Source organism: Leucoraja erinacea, chromosome 22, assembly GCF_028641065.1.
Source record: "Leucoraja erinacea ecotype New England chromosome 22, Leri_hhj_1, whole genome shotgun sequence".
Classification (NCBI taxonomy): domain Eukaryota; kingdom Metazoa; phylum Chordata; class Chondrichthyes; order Rajiformes; family Rajidae; genus Leucoraja; species Leucoraja erinaceus.
Window position 1 is genome coordinate 37270973 of NC_073398.1, and position 12924 is coordinate 37283896.

Here is a 12924-nt window from a genome sequence, read left to right on the forward strand (position 1 = left end):
TCATGCATTCACTATCAATGGGTGAAAATCTCGCTTTTGATGATTTAGGCACTTCAATGACAATACAAATTGACATTGATTAGAAGCAGGAATGGGTTAACTGGCCCGTTTATCATAGAGAATATTATATTTTGGTTTTGAATTAAGAAATGCATGTTTCCCAGAACCTATGGCAGAATTTATGATGCCTGGGATAGATTCCATTTTTTTAATCAAAACTTTGGTAATTAATTGACATAATAAATTTGATCAATCCCAGATTATATTCCTTATTTTATATTTTGTTTCGAGTTTATATTTTATAAATAATCACAATCAATCCGTTAAAAAATCTTTGTGAGAATTGACATTTATAGTATTCAGAAAAGTTTCTGATAATGTCATCATTAAATGGTCTGGATTCCTTTAGCACCAAGTTAATAATGTCCAATCTGTTACAGATTGCGTTTTGCACCTTGCCGTAGTCTTGTGTCATAGGTTGTAATTGTGCATGGATATATTGAGAAGCTTGCATGCTGCATAACCCCAGGAGGGAGAATGCCATTGTTCCTGTCATTTGCTGCCAATCATTAGGTCCTATTGTACACCTTAAAGACTGACAGTAGTTTGATTTTCAAAGCATACCATCTTCGTCGGGAAGAAACAGATTGGTTTGACAAGCCACGGGAATCTCGTCTTGAAGATGTACCGGCTGCTCTAAATCGCAAAGTTCCCGATAAATTAACTCATTCAAGACCATCTCAATCACAATCTGCAGAAGTAAGGAACCATTTATTCATTTGATTTTTATATTTATCTGTATTTTTCATCACCAAATATACAGTCACGGGGAGAACGTACAAACTCTAAACAGACAGCACCTGTAGTCATGATTGAATCCATGTAACTGATGCTGTGAGGCAGTAGCTCCACCGCTGCACCACTGCATCAGTTCCAGAGACAGTTTGTGTGATGTCCACAATTTGCTGCAATTTCTTGTGGTCTTAGATGGAGCTGTTCCCAAACCAAGCTGTGATGCATCCTGATAAAATGCTTTCTATGGTGCATCTGTAGAAGTGTTAATTCTGGCCAAATTGCAGAGACCAGGACACTAAAATTGAGTCAAGGCTTCTGGGCTGCTAGGCCATTTGGTCAATTTAAATGTGCCTTCTGCAGAAATAGGACAAACTGCAGAATGGTGCAGTTGGTCTAGAGCCTAGATACGAGCTGTAGGATGAGAATGGAAACATCTGCAGACCCTGACAATTAGGTGCAAATTGCTTGGAATGCATTGGATGAATGCAAACCAGACATACACATTGTATATAATGTTGCAAAGCTTTACTTTGCTTGATGTTATTTGGATTAAGTATTGTCTGGTTTTCTTGCATATCAAGGCACATGTTGCGATGTTCGTCTCCTTTGAGAAGCACCGTTTGAATACATTGTATTAGTCACTTTGTTATTGGGTTGGGGAATTGTCTATCATGTACTGGGTTAATCGATATCTGTTATTGGACTGTAAAGAGACGACCCCCATGAGGTTTGGCCCCTCAAGGTTTGGGGACCCATAAAAGATCGCTCCCATGAGGTCCTGTGTGACCTTCTGGAGTGTACCTGCTTGAACGAGGCTGATCAGGCAGATACGAGGATCAATCTTCCAGGGCGAGGGGTGGCCCATTGTCAGATACGGGTTGGGGGCCCATAAAACTAGGGTGGGGTTAAAGGCCCTACTGGGGTTGGGTTAGAGGTCCTTTCCTGGTTTAGAGGCCCAAAACTTTGGTCAATAGACAATGGATGCAGGCGTAGGCCATTCGGCCCTTCGAGCCAGCACCGCCATACAATGTGATAATGTCTGCTCATCCCCAATCAGTACCCTGTAGTTGGTAGACTGCAGCTGCTTTAACGAGAGCCAAACACACTTCAATGGGCGAGGGGTGGTACAAGGTTAGATTTGGTATCCAATTGGCGGGGAATTGAAACACAGGTCTGGTCTATGTATTGATCTATCTTTACCAGGAGCACTGATTGGAAAGGAGCGTTCTGAAAATCGGCAATGACTGCCAGCGCGAACAGGCTAGGCGCTGAACCCGCAGTGCCCAGCAGAGAGGGGTGTCTGCGTGACGGTGTCTGAGTCTCTCCCTGGAGTGATGGACGAGGAACCTCGTAAAGGCATTGGGCTCGGTGGCTAGAGTATAGATTGGCTGGGAATACTCTAGTCCATTCGAGATTTCATTGGGCAATTTAGTTTGAATTTGAGAGCCCGCGTATGTGGAGTTGTACGCACCAAAACTAGTTGTTCCGAGACCGAGTCTAGATTTACAGAATCAAATTTCCAAATATAGAGTTTCATATTGAAGTTCTGCCCGTACGGTAGAATTCGAATTTTGTGTGAATTGAACTTCGGAGTTTGTGCATGTTTGAGATCGATTCGGAATAGCGGATGATCAACAGTGAATAGTAACCCTCTGGTCATTTGTTGATTAGTACCTGAGAGACGGAAACCTGGTTTACTTGGTGAAAAGTACCTAGATGCGAAGGGTACCCCTAAATCTGTAGAACTTAGAGAGGAGGGATAGGGGTCCCCCTATAGAAGTCCAGTCTTAGCGTGAGGATAGTAACATTTCGGAGGAAAAGTAGTAATTTAAGGAGTAGTATCCCTCAGCAAAGAGTAACCTAGGAAGGGGAAACTCTTCGGTATCAGAGGAGAGGTTCACTGATTGATAACAGCGTGACGCTGCATTGAGATCGAGTGTTTGTAAACTTTGCGCTAGAGTGTTAAATTATTATTGTAAATTGTAAAAATCTAACATAGTATTTTTTAGCATCTTTATTGGATCCGAATTGTATAAATACTTTGTGTATGTAAAAAGATTTAGTGTATTAAGATTTAGAAAGTTAATATGTCGAGTGTGTTAAGTTCGCGGACTGCTATTTGTATTGTTTGTGTGTGTGCTTAAGGATTTTTGGGTGTTAGATAATTTTAGGTAAAAGTGTGTGATTGAATTAAATATTTGTAATTGTTTAGATTGTAGTATTGTTAGAATCTGATTTGTGTTGGTCCGATCGGGGTATGTACTCTATCGACTGCTGTGTCGGGGGAGGAGACGTTCCTCAAACGAGCGCTCCACGAGGAAGATTAATTAGACTGTGATTTATGCTTGTAGTTTATATTGGGGTGTGTCTGGGGTTACTTGTAATTGGGGGAATATTTTCTTTTGATTATAGTTTTATTAGTGTGGTTTGGATTTGTTTGTCTGTGTGAACTTAAAGTGGTTTAAGTTGGAGAGATTGCTGCGAGGGAGAGATTGTGATTAATAGTTGGGAGTCTTAGTTTGAGAAACCGGAGATCCTTTGTTTGAATCGTGTGCGGACGTCGTCTTTGAATGAAATTGAATCGTGTGCGGACGTGGGGCTGACGGACGAGAGGCCGAAACAAAGAAGTCGAAGCCAAAGAATGAAATGGAAACGAGGCCGAAATGACAATAAACCGAAAGAGTCCAAAGACAAAACGCCACCTACCCGAAAGGCGGCGACGCCGACAGGCCAAAGGACCGACTGCCGCTCAACAGAAAAGTCCAATAACGGACTTGACGTTGCCGGGGGGGGACGGGGACGGACGGACACATTTCAGCCTCCCGTCTCTCTCCTCTCTCTCCCCCCTCTCTCTCCCTCTCTCTCTCTCTCTCCCTCTCTCCTCTCTCACCTCAAGGGAGATAAGGGAGAGAGGGGGGAGGGAGAGAAGAGTGGAGAGAGGAGGAGAGAGAGAGGAGAGGGGAGAGAGGAGGAGAGAGAGAAGAGGGGAGAGAAGGGAGAGAGAGAGGGGGGGAGAGAGAGAGAAGAGGGGAGAGAGAAGGAAGAGATGGGAGTGTAGGGTTCATTTTCCCACACAAGCCATGGGTGACTGGGCAATATGAACCCAAGCACCAAGTTGAAAGTGGCCGAAGATGCGCATCCCTCGGGACAGCCCCCACTCTCCCACGGCCACTCTCCGCGGGCTGCGGGCCGGGTGGAGCGGAGGTTTGGGACAATGTTGATGCCTTCACAGTGATGTGATGGCTGCGGGGATCTGGACCAATCGCTGACAAGTCCCGCCCCCCGGCAACGTCATGTACGTTATTGGACTTTTCTGTTGAGCGGCAGTCGGTCCTTTGGCTTGTAGGCGACGTCGCCTTTCGGGTAGGTGGCGTTTCCACAGAGCGGCCATTCGGTAAGTTTGCTTTTAGGCGACGCAGCTTTTCGGTTCCTTAGGTTTTAGGCGTCCCGCGCTTTCGGTTAGTTTGCATATAGGCGTCCCCGCCCTTTCGGTTAGTAGGCCTTTCGTCTTCAGGCTCTTTCGGTTTATTAGCGTTTCAGCCTCGTTTCCATTCCGTTCTTTGCTTCGGCTTCTTATCTGTTGGCGCCACGTCCGGGTACCATTTGAAGGTTGAGAGTTGAATGAAGTGATTGTGATCTAACTGATAAGAAAGTTGGGAGAGCGATTGAATACGAGCGATTGAGTTGAATAATTGATTAGGAGCGATTGAGACGGTGATTGAGTAACGGTTGAAAGAGAATAATTGTGTAAGTGTGAACCTGGACGATTAGCCATTGTGTGGGAGCAATTCCATTTACCTTGGAGTCTGAAAGGAAGGAGTGAGTTTGAATAGGTGTGAATGTCTGGAATTTTATTTTGCATTTTGTATTGTTACTATTGTTCAGAAAATGGGGAATGTCTCAGAGAAAGACCTATCAAACAGACCTGAAAGCCCGACAAGAATAATTTGCGAGATACTTCCGCATGAAGTAGAAAGATTAAGAGGATTATCTGGAGAATTAAATGGAGTTTTGAGGAGCCGTTGGGTGGGCTAAAAGTCTGTAATAGGAATAAACTACGTAGAAACAATTGTTAGACGATATGGAAGGGAAGAGGAAGAAGGGAATGAGCTAAATGGAACATGGAATGTTCTTCACTAGAAGAAAAATAAATAAAGAGATCATTCTGCTTTCCCCCTAATTAGGGATTAGAGGGGAACATGAGAGAACTGGTCCTTCTCGAGACATTCAGGAACAGGGAAAGGAAGATAGTGGAAGCCGACAGCAGGAGCAGGAGCAGGTAAATGAGAAACGACTGAGATGGCTCTTAAAGGGACTAAAATAAACCATTAAATTTAGTAAGAGTGCAGCGGTATCTGTGGACCTCAAAGGGAGAGAGGTTCACTATACGCCAGGGTGGGCAGAATTTTTCAGAATGGAGCCATCATTCCTCACAGTACTCTCATGTTCTCTGTTCAGAGACACCATGCGCATCTTGTGAGCAGGGCACTCGGGAGGATTCAGCCGTAACATCGACTCGTCCCACTAAATTCAAATCCAAAGTGGAAGAATCGGGGAAGGACCCTCTAGCTCCTATGATTGCTCCACCAGTGAAGGATAGTATGGGAGATCAAGGAGCTAGAAGGAAGGTCCCACCGAAGTCGGTACCAAAATTAATGAGGAAATCCAGTGGGAAAGTGAGAGAATCCTTCCTGAAGTACAGAGACAGAACAAGTAGCTTTTCTGAGGGTGAGACAGCAGGAGGATACGGAGTGGTTGATCCTGACATCAATAGTATTATTAGGTCGGAGCAATTTCCCAACGATGGGATATAGAACGGATTCCCCGGAGGCAATTCCTTTGTAGGAAGCTGCCTACTCCACCTCTGGTATTGGGTCCCGCAGTAGGTGTAAGTAATCCCTGGGGCACAGATGTCCACACTGCAATGCAACCTGGTCTAATGGCAACTCAGAGACCCATATTAAGAATTCAGAAACGGGAAATAACTAGGGAGGAAGATAAGGAGGAGGAGGATCTTAAAGCTTGGATAGACCTGCCATTCCGAGAGCCGACTTTTCCTCAGTTTGGTTGGAGTGGGTATAGAGCTGTTAGACCTGATCAGTGCCACAACTATGGGGAATTAGGACATTCTGGTTGGATTTATGATGAAATTGACAACATTTGGACATTGCTTGATTAAATTTGAACAGCTGGGAATTCCACAGGAATTGGAATGGAATTGTGTTATCGACCACAATGACGTGGAATAAGAAGGGTGCGATGGACACTGAAATTTAAATAGTAAATTAAAGGCTGAGACTGAATATGGTTGAATTGAAACATTTATCATGGTTTGCTTTAAATAAGAGTCACGCCTGTAGGGAAATCTGGACTGAGCCCAGCTGAAATTTATATGAGAAACCATCATCAGATATACATATTATAACATTGTGTAAATATGGAAAGGGCCGCTTAGTGTTGATCTTAGGATAGTAAAGAGGATATTATAGAACAGAATAGAAATAGGAATGCAATGAGTAGAATATAATAAAGATAGTAATAGTGAAATGGAAAAGGGAATAGTATTGCAGAATTACAGTGAATATATGGAAAAGCATTAGTACATAAGTGGTAAGGTACACAAAAATGCTGGAGAAACTCAGCGGGTGCAGCAGCATCTATGGAGCGAAGGAAATAGGCAACTTTTCTGGCCGAGTAGTAATTTGCTTTGTCCCAAGTTTTTCTGGAATTATAGGTTATAGGTTTGACTATGGAAAGGGATGGAAGAATGGGCAACAACACAGATGGAGGGAATTCACACCCACGAATATTCAGGAGGTGAAGATTCATCAGACAGAAATTGTGAAGCTATGCCCACGAAAACTCGGGAAGCTTGATAAGATTCTGGGAAGAAACATCATCTTGTTGTTGTTAATAGATGGAGAATGTAATACACACATATGTATATCTGGTTATCTGATTACCTGACTATTTGGTTATCATAAATGATGGTTTATCATATATGATGAAAGGAATATTAATTCTGGCTAAATTGGAGAGCCCAGGACACTAAACCTTGTGTAAAGGCTTCTGGGCTGCCAGGCCATTTGGTCAATTTAAATGTGCCTTCTGCAGAAATCGGACAAGCTGCAGAATGGTGCCAGTTTGTCTGGAGCCTAGATAAGAGCTGCAGGAAGGGAATGGAAACATCTGCAGACCCTGACAATTAGATGCAAATTGCATGGAATGGATTGAATGAATGCAAACCAGACGTACTCTTTGTATATAATCTTGCAAAGCTTTATGATGTTGATTGGATTAAGTATTGTGCCTTGTCTGGTTTTCTTGCATATTTTCTTGCACATGTTGCGATGTTCGTTTCCTTTGAGAATACATTGTATTAGCACTGTTTGAATACATTGTATTAGTCACTGTGTTATTGGGTTGGGGAAATGTCTATCATGCACTGGGTTAATCAATATCTGTTATTGGACTGTAAAGAGACCACCCCCATGTGGTTCAGCCCCTCAAGGTGCGGGGACCCATAAAAGACCGCTCCCACAAGGTCCTGTGTCGATCTTCTGGGAGAACGCTTCGGACTGCGTGACCTTCTGGAGTGTCTCTGTTTGAGCGAGGCTAAGAGGGCTTGATCAGGCAGATACGAGGATCGAATCCGCGGTGGTTAGGTATAGTAGTTGAACTGTAATTGTGTTTTGTCAAAATAAAGTTTAGATGCGCAAGTGCTTGACACAGTGATATATGTTGATAGAATGGAGCGGCTGGGCTTGTATAATCTGGAATTTAGAAGGATGAGAGGATCTTATTGAAACATCTAAGATTATTAAGGGTTTGGACACGCTAGAGGCAGGAAACATGTTCCCGATGTTGGGGGAGTCCAGAACCAGGGGCCACAGATTAAGAATAAGGGGTAAGCCATTTAGAACAAAGATGAGGAAATACTTTTTCACACAGAGAGTTGTGAGTCTGTGGAATTCTACGCCTCAGAGGGCGGTGGAGGCCGGTTCTCTGGATGCTTTCAAGAGAGAGTTAGATAGAGCTCTTAAAGATAGCGGTGTCAAGGGATATGGGAAGAAGGCAGGAACGGGGTACTGATTGGGGATGATCAGCCATGATTACATTGAATGGTGATGCTGGCTCGAAGGGCTGAATGGCCTACTCCTGCACCTATTGTCTATTGTTTATTGTCAAATGCCTTGTTAACTTGTGTCACCACTTTCAGGAATTAAGTATTTGCAACCTGTTTCTCTCTTCTACAATACTCTCCAAGGTCGTGCCATTTACTGTGAATCCTCTGCCCCCATTTAAGTCCCCAGGCTTGTCCTTGCAGTTCTTATTAAATAAATACACAGTAGCCACCCAGTTCTGCCCCACCTGTGGCTATCGATGATACAAATACCTCTGCCAGTGCCCCAGCAGTTTCTTGCCATCCCACAGTGTCCTAAGATGCACTTGAACAGGGACTTGTAACCTTCTGAACATAAGACCACCAGCAACTACTCTTTTGTAATGTGGATTTTTCAGGACAGTACTATTCTTGCACTCCCTTGCTTCAACAGAGGAAGTGCAAATGAGAAGTGTTCATTTAAGTTCCCTACCTGCATACTTGAGGGGGGTTCTTAATGGCACATCCTGTCCGAGTTACCCATTTGCTCCTTGCATACTTGTAGATCTCCCAGGAAGGTCCTGTATGCAATCAGTCAGGTGACCTTGGAGAATTGAATGTGTTCTGAAGGTTCTGAAGGCCAATCTTTCTTCAAAATATTACTTTTGCTGTTTAAAGAAAAATATGTTAAAACATAATTCTCCAATGTTTATTCTGCAGATTAGTGGGAAACCTGTTCAGTACAACTTTCCCCACTCTCGAGTCAAGGTTCAAAGGGATGTAAAGGACCAGACAATCTCAGGTAAAATAATTAAGTCCCCAACACCCATCGGTGTGTCCGTTGATGCTGTCCTGGTCCCAGTCTGCTCTTATATTCATTGCTGCATTAGCTCTTCCATCTTCAGATGAAACATCTGATCACAATAAATGTGATTGCATTGGCCTTACTTTATTAGAGTTACTGTTCTAGTTATATTAATGATCTAAACCTTGGGATGCAAAATTGATGGATGAGGCACATTTGGAGATATTATCAATGACAAAAAATATACTTTATTTCGGACTCAAGGTCCAGACAAGGGACAACGTTACATAAAAATATATTGCATATAAAAACAACAGAAAATACATATAAAATCCTAGTATATCACATAAAATCATCATAAATTATGTATTAAAAAAACACAATACATTAATTAAAATCCAGAATAAAAAAGAATGATCAATGTTTTACAACGTGACAACGATACCAGTGTCTCCACAACTGGGATTCGTAGCGTGTAGTGCTAAACCGTATGTTTGACAAGGCCACAATAATTAAATTTTTACAGTCATTATCCTGCAAATGAATTTATACATATGATTTTTTGGATAGCTTCTACAATACTGACTCCTGCAGCCACAAATGTTACTAGCACTACACCATCTAGGTTTCTTTCCATAGTTTGACCACAGGTGCACAGTATAGAGTGGTGTGCAATATGCTCTAAACAGAGACATCTTCACCACATCTGTACACGCACCAGATATGTTACCTTATTACAGACACTAAGATTATTGTCGGATAAATCAGGCCATTTTAGACATTTATCTTCTGGTTGTACAGATCATAACAGCACTCTTACAAGCATTATATTTAATATCATGTTCCATACCATACACAGCAGCTGCTGGAGACCAGCGCTAGATGGACTAAAGGCCACAAGATCATCTGCATACATAATATGGTTCACTAAAATATTACTAATCATGCACCCAGTATTACAGGCTTTCAATTGTTTGGACAGATCATCAATATAAGGATTTAAAAGAACTGGGGACAAAATTCCCCCTTGTCTACCACCATTGCTAACCCCAAATGGGGCTGATACCCTATTGCCCAATTTTATTTGCATAGTCTGGTGGGCATACCAGTAAGCCAGAATTCCCACAATGTATTCAGGCACCCCTCTTTCACTCATTTTAACAAACAGCTTTCTGTGATTAGCACCAATATGATCAACTTTATTTGGCTTTGACCAAAGTGGGAGAAACAAGCAAGACATCAAAAACATAACAGGATTGAAGAGGCGCATTTTTGCCTCTATATAAAACACAAGTTGTTAATAAACAATCTCCTTTAGGAGAATAGATATGCATAAAATCAGTGCCATGTTTAGCAATTTTAAAGCCGACAAGCAAAGGTTTCCCCCTGTGGAGTCTTTTCAACAAACTCATTCTGACCTACGGGAGGGTGAATCTGAAGAATCCAGGACGGGGCAACTCTTTCTAAAAGTAAATAAAATAATTTTGTCAATAGGCAGCCAGTGGAGAGAGGGCTGATGAGCTATGGGCCAGTGTATTCTGTACCATTTGGAGGGCTAACCCCCTAGTGCATTTTACCAGCTTTGTCTTTATTTTTCAGCTGAGATGATTTAACAACAATGCCAGCCTTACCCAGGCCTTCCTGTTCATGTTGTTTGAATCAAAATGAATCAACATTTGCCACCAATGTAATATCTACACTGATAGTAAAAATCTGATGTATTCATTGCAAGGATGTACACCCCCCTTTGAACACATCATCACATTGTGGAATACATCTTGTTCTTATTGAAAAGAGGAGAGGGAAAATTATCATCATTTTAGTTTTTATTCATCCATAGTGGAATAAGTACCGAGTAACCGTGGGAGCAAATAGAGTGAAAAGAGGAGAGGGCCAAGAACTGAGCCCTCACGACATAAGGATTGAGGAGTTTTTTTTATTTGTATATGCATAAATCAGTGCCATGTTTAGCTTTAAAGCCAAACTGTTTACCTGTGGAGTTAACAAACTCGTTTACTCTATCCAGCAGAACTCTTTCTAAGATTTTTGACAATATGCTGGCTGAAGCTATGGGCCTGTAATTATTTAGGCTGCCTACTTTACCAGCTTTGTCTTCAGAGATGTTACAATGCCAGCCTTACCCAGGCCTTCCTGTCATGTTGAATCAAAATGAATAATTTGATGTAATATCTACACTGATAGTAATCTGATGTTTCATTGCAAGGATGTTGAACACATCCACATTGTATACATCTTGTTCTTATTGCCGGGAAAATTATCATCATTTTAGTTTTAAGTCACTGTTGTTCCTGACCCTGGCAAACAAACAAACCCTGACATTCAGAATCAAATCTATGCATCAGCTTAGGCATTTGAGGGCCTCGATATGTTGGATATTTCTTTGGTGCATGGCTTGATCAGAAACATCTGGGATTTTTGACCTATTTACTGAAATGATAAAGTACCTGGATCATTCTCCTGGTGGAGTGCCCATCTCGGAATTCCTGATGCGGGAATGTAAGTCCCAAGATCCGAGGCTGTAACGTTTCGACATCCCTTAGGATAAAATGTATTTAGATTCACACATAGAACACAGTATCTGGAACATAAATCCTTACAACACAGAACAGGCCCTTCAGACATGACAATGCTAACCATGATACCAGACTAATCTCTTCTGCCTGCACATGGTTCACATCCCTCTATTGCCTAACTGCCTGTTCACGTGTCTGTCTGAATGTCTCTTAAATGTTGCTAGCATATCTGCTTCCATCATCCTTGTGTTCCATGCACCTACCACTGTCTCTGAAAATAGTCTGGCAAATCGCCTCTAAACATTTCCCCTCTCACCTTAAACCTTTTCTGTTCACTAACTATCTATCCCATCTAAGGCTCTCATTATTTTAAGATATTATTTTCAGGTTATCATTAAGCCTCTAATGCTCCAGAAAAACCCCCAATTCAAGTTTGTCCCAGCATTCTTAATTCCCAATCCAGACGACATCCTGGTGAGCTTCATCTCCAAAGCCTCCACATCCTTCCTGGAATGGGGTGATCTATTATATGCCTCTCACAATCTTCTCTGATGTCACCTCTTTTACACCAAGGAAAACAAGCCCAGCCCATCCAAACTCTCCCATAACTGAATCCGTCCAATGCAGACAACATCCTGTTGAATCTCTCTCGTGTAATCACATCCTTCATGTGGTACTGCACATCTCGTATGTGTATGTGACAAATAAACTTGACTTGACTTGGCGTTACAACCAGAACTACAACCAACACAAACCAGGGTTGGTAAAGTAGCAACATAACATTCCATCTTTTATATTTTGGACCTTGACCTATGAAGGCGAGCATGCCATGTGCCTTCTTCACCACCTTATCCAAATGTGTTGCCATTTTCAGGTATCTATAAACCATTTACCATCATACATCACACATGTAAAGGACAGGTTTTTAACAGCCTTTATTCAATGCAGTTGGCCAGAGAGCCATTGAAACCTGGAACCTGACTCAGAACTGAGCAAGTCAAGAATTGTATGATTGAGATATGTGTGTTTCCAACATGTTCCATTCTGATCACCCACTCATTACAGGTATAATTACAAAAATAATCCAATATATTTATTACTCCCATTGTTGATAATTATTCCCTTATTTAAATCAGGAAATGGATTGGGAATCAAGATTATTGGTGGGAAAGAGATTCCGGTACAAAATGGGGAAATTGGTGCGTACATTGCCAAGGTGGTTCCAGGAGGATCTGCAGAGCAAACAGGCAAGCTGACAGAAGGTAAATGGACTCTTCCCATCACACAGTCAATCTCCATCTGATCGGTGTCATACCCATTCGTTGATTTTCCTTTACTGAGACATCCCTGACATCTAGTTTCAAAAAAAGAACACAAAGTGTTGAAGTTACTTAATGGGTCAGGCAGAATCTCTGGAGAACATTCAATTCAATTCAATTCAACTTTAATGTCATCGCACAAAATACAAGTATCAGTACAACGAAATGCAGTTTTGCGTCAGTCCGTAGTAGTTGTACATAAAGAGAAAAAACAAGAAAAAAATAGAAAGAGAGAAGATACAGAATAATCAGGAAATACAGAATGATTAAACAAAGGGGGACGGAGGGACCAGAGAAATCTATCGTCGGGACTCCGAGTTCAGCAGTGTGATTGTGTTGTTATAGAAGCTTTTCCTGGATAGGGTCGGG

At 42.0% G+C, this 12924-nt stretch overlaps 1 protein-coding gene across 8 annotated transcripts in view; it reads left to right on the forward strand.

The window, feature by feature from the left end:
* pcloa (piccolo presynaptic cytomatrix protein a) overlaps positions 1-12924 on the forward strand; it is a 144258-nt gene that overhangs the window by 72048 nt on the left and 59286 nt on the right. For all 8 annotated transcript variants that reach the window (XR_008725261.1, XM_055653514.1, XM_055653513.1 and 5 more), the window contains 3 exons: positions 620-759; positions 8618-8699; positions 12373-12498. Coding sequence is in view for 7 of the 8 variants with exons in the window: in XM_055653514.1 (XP_055509489.1) it covers positions 620-759; positions 8618-8699; positions 12373-12498 (348 nt within the window). In the remaining variant the exon portion in view is untranslated. The remainder of the gene's footprint in view (positions 1-619; positions 760-8617; positions 8700-12372; positions 12499-12924) is intronic.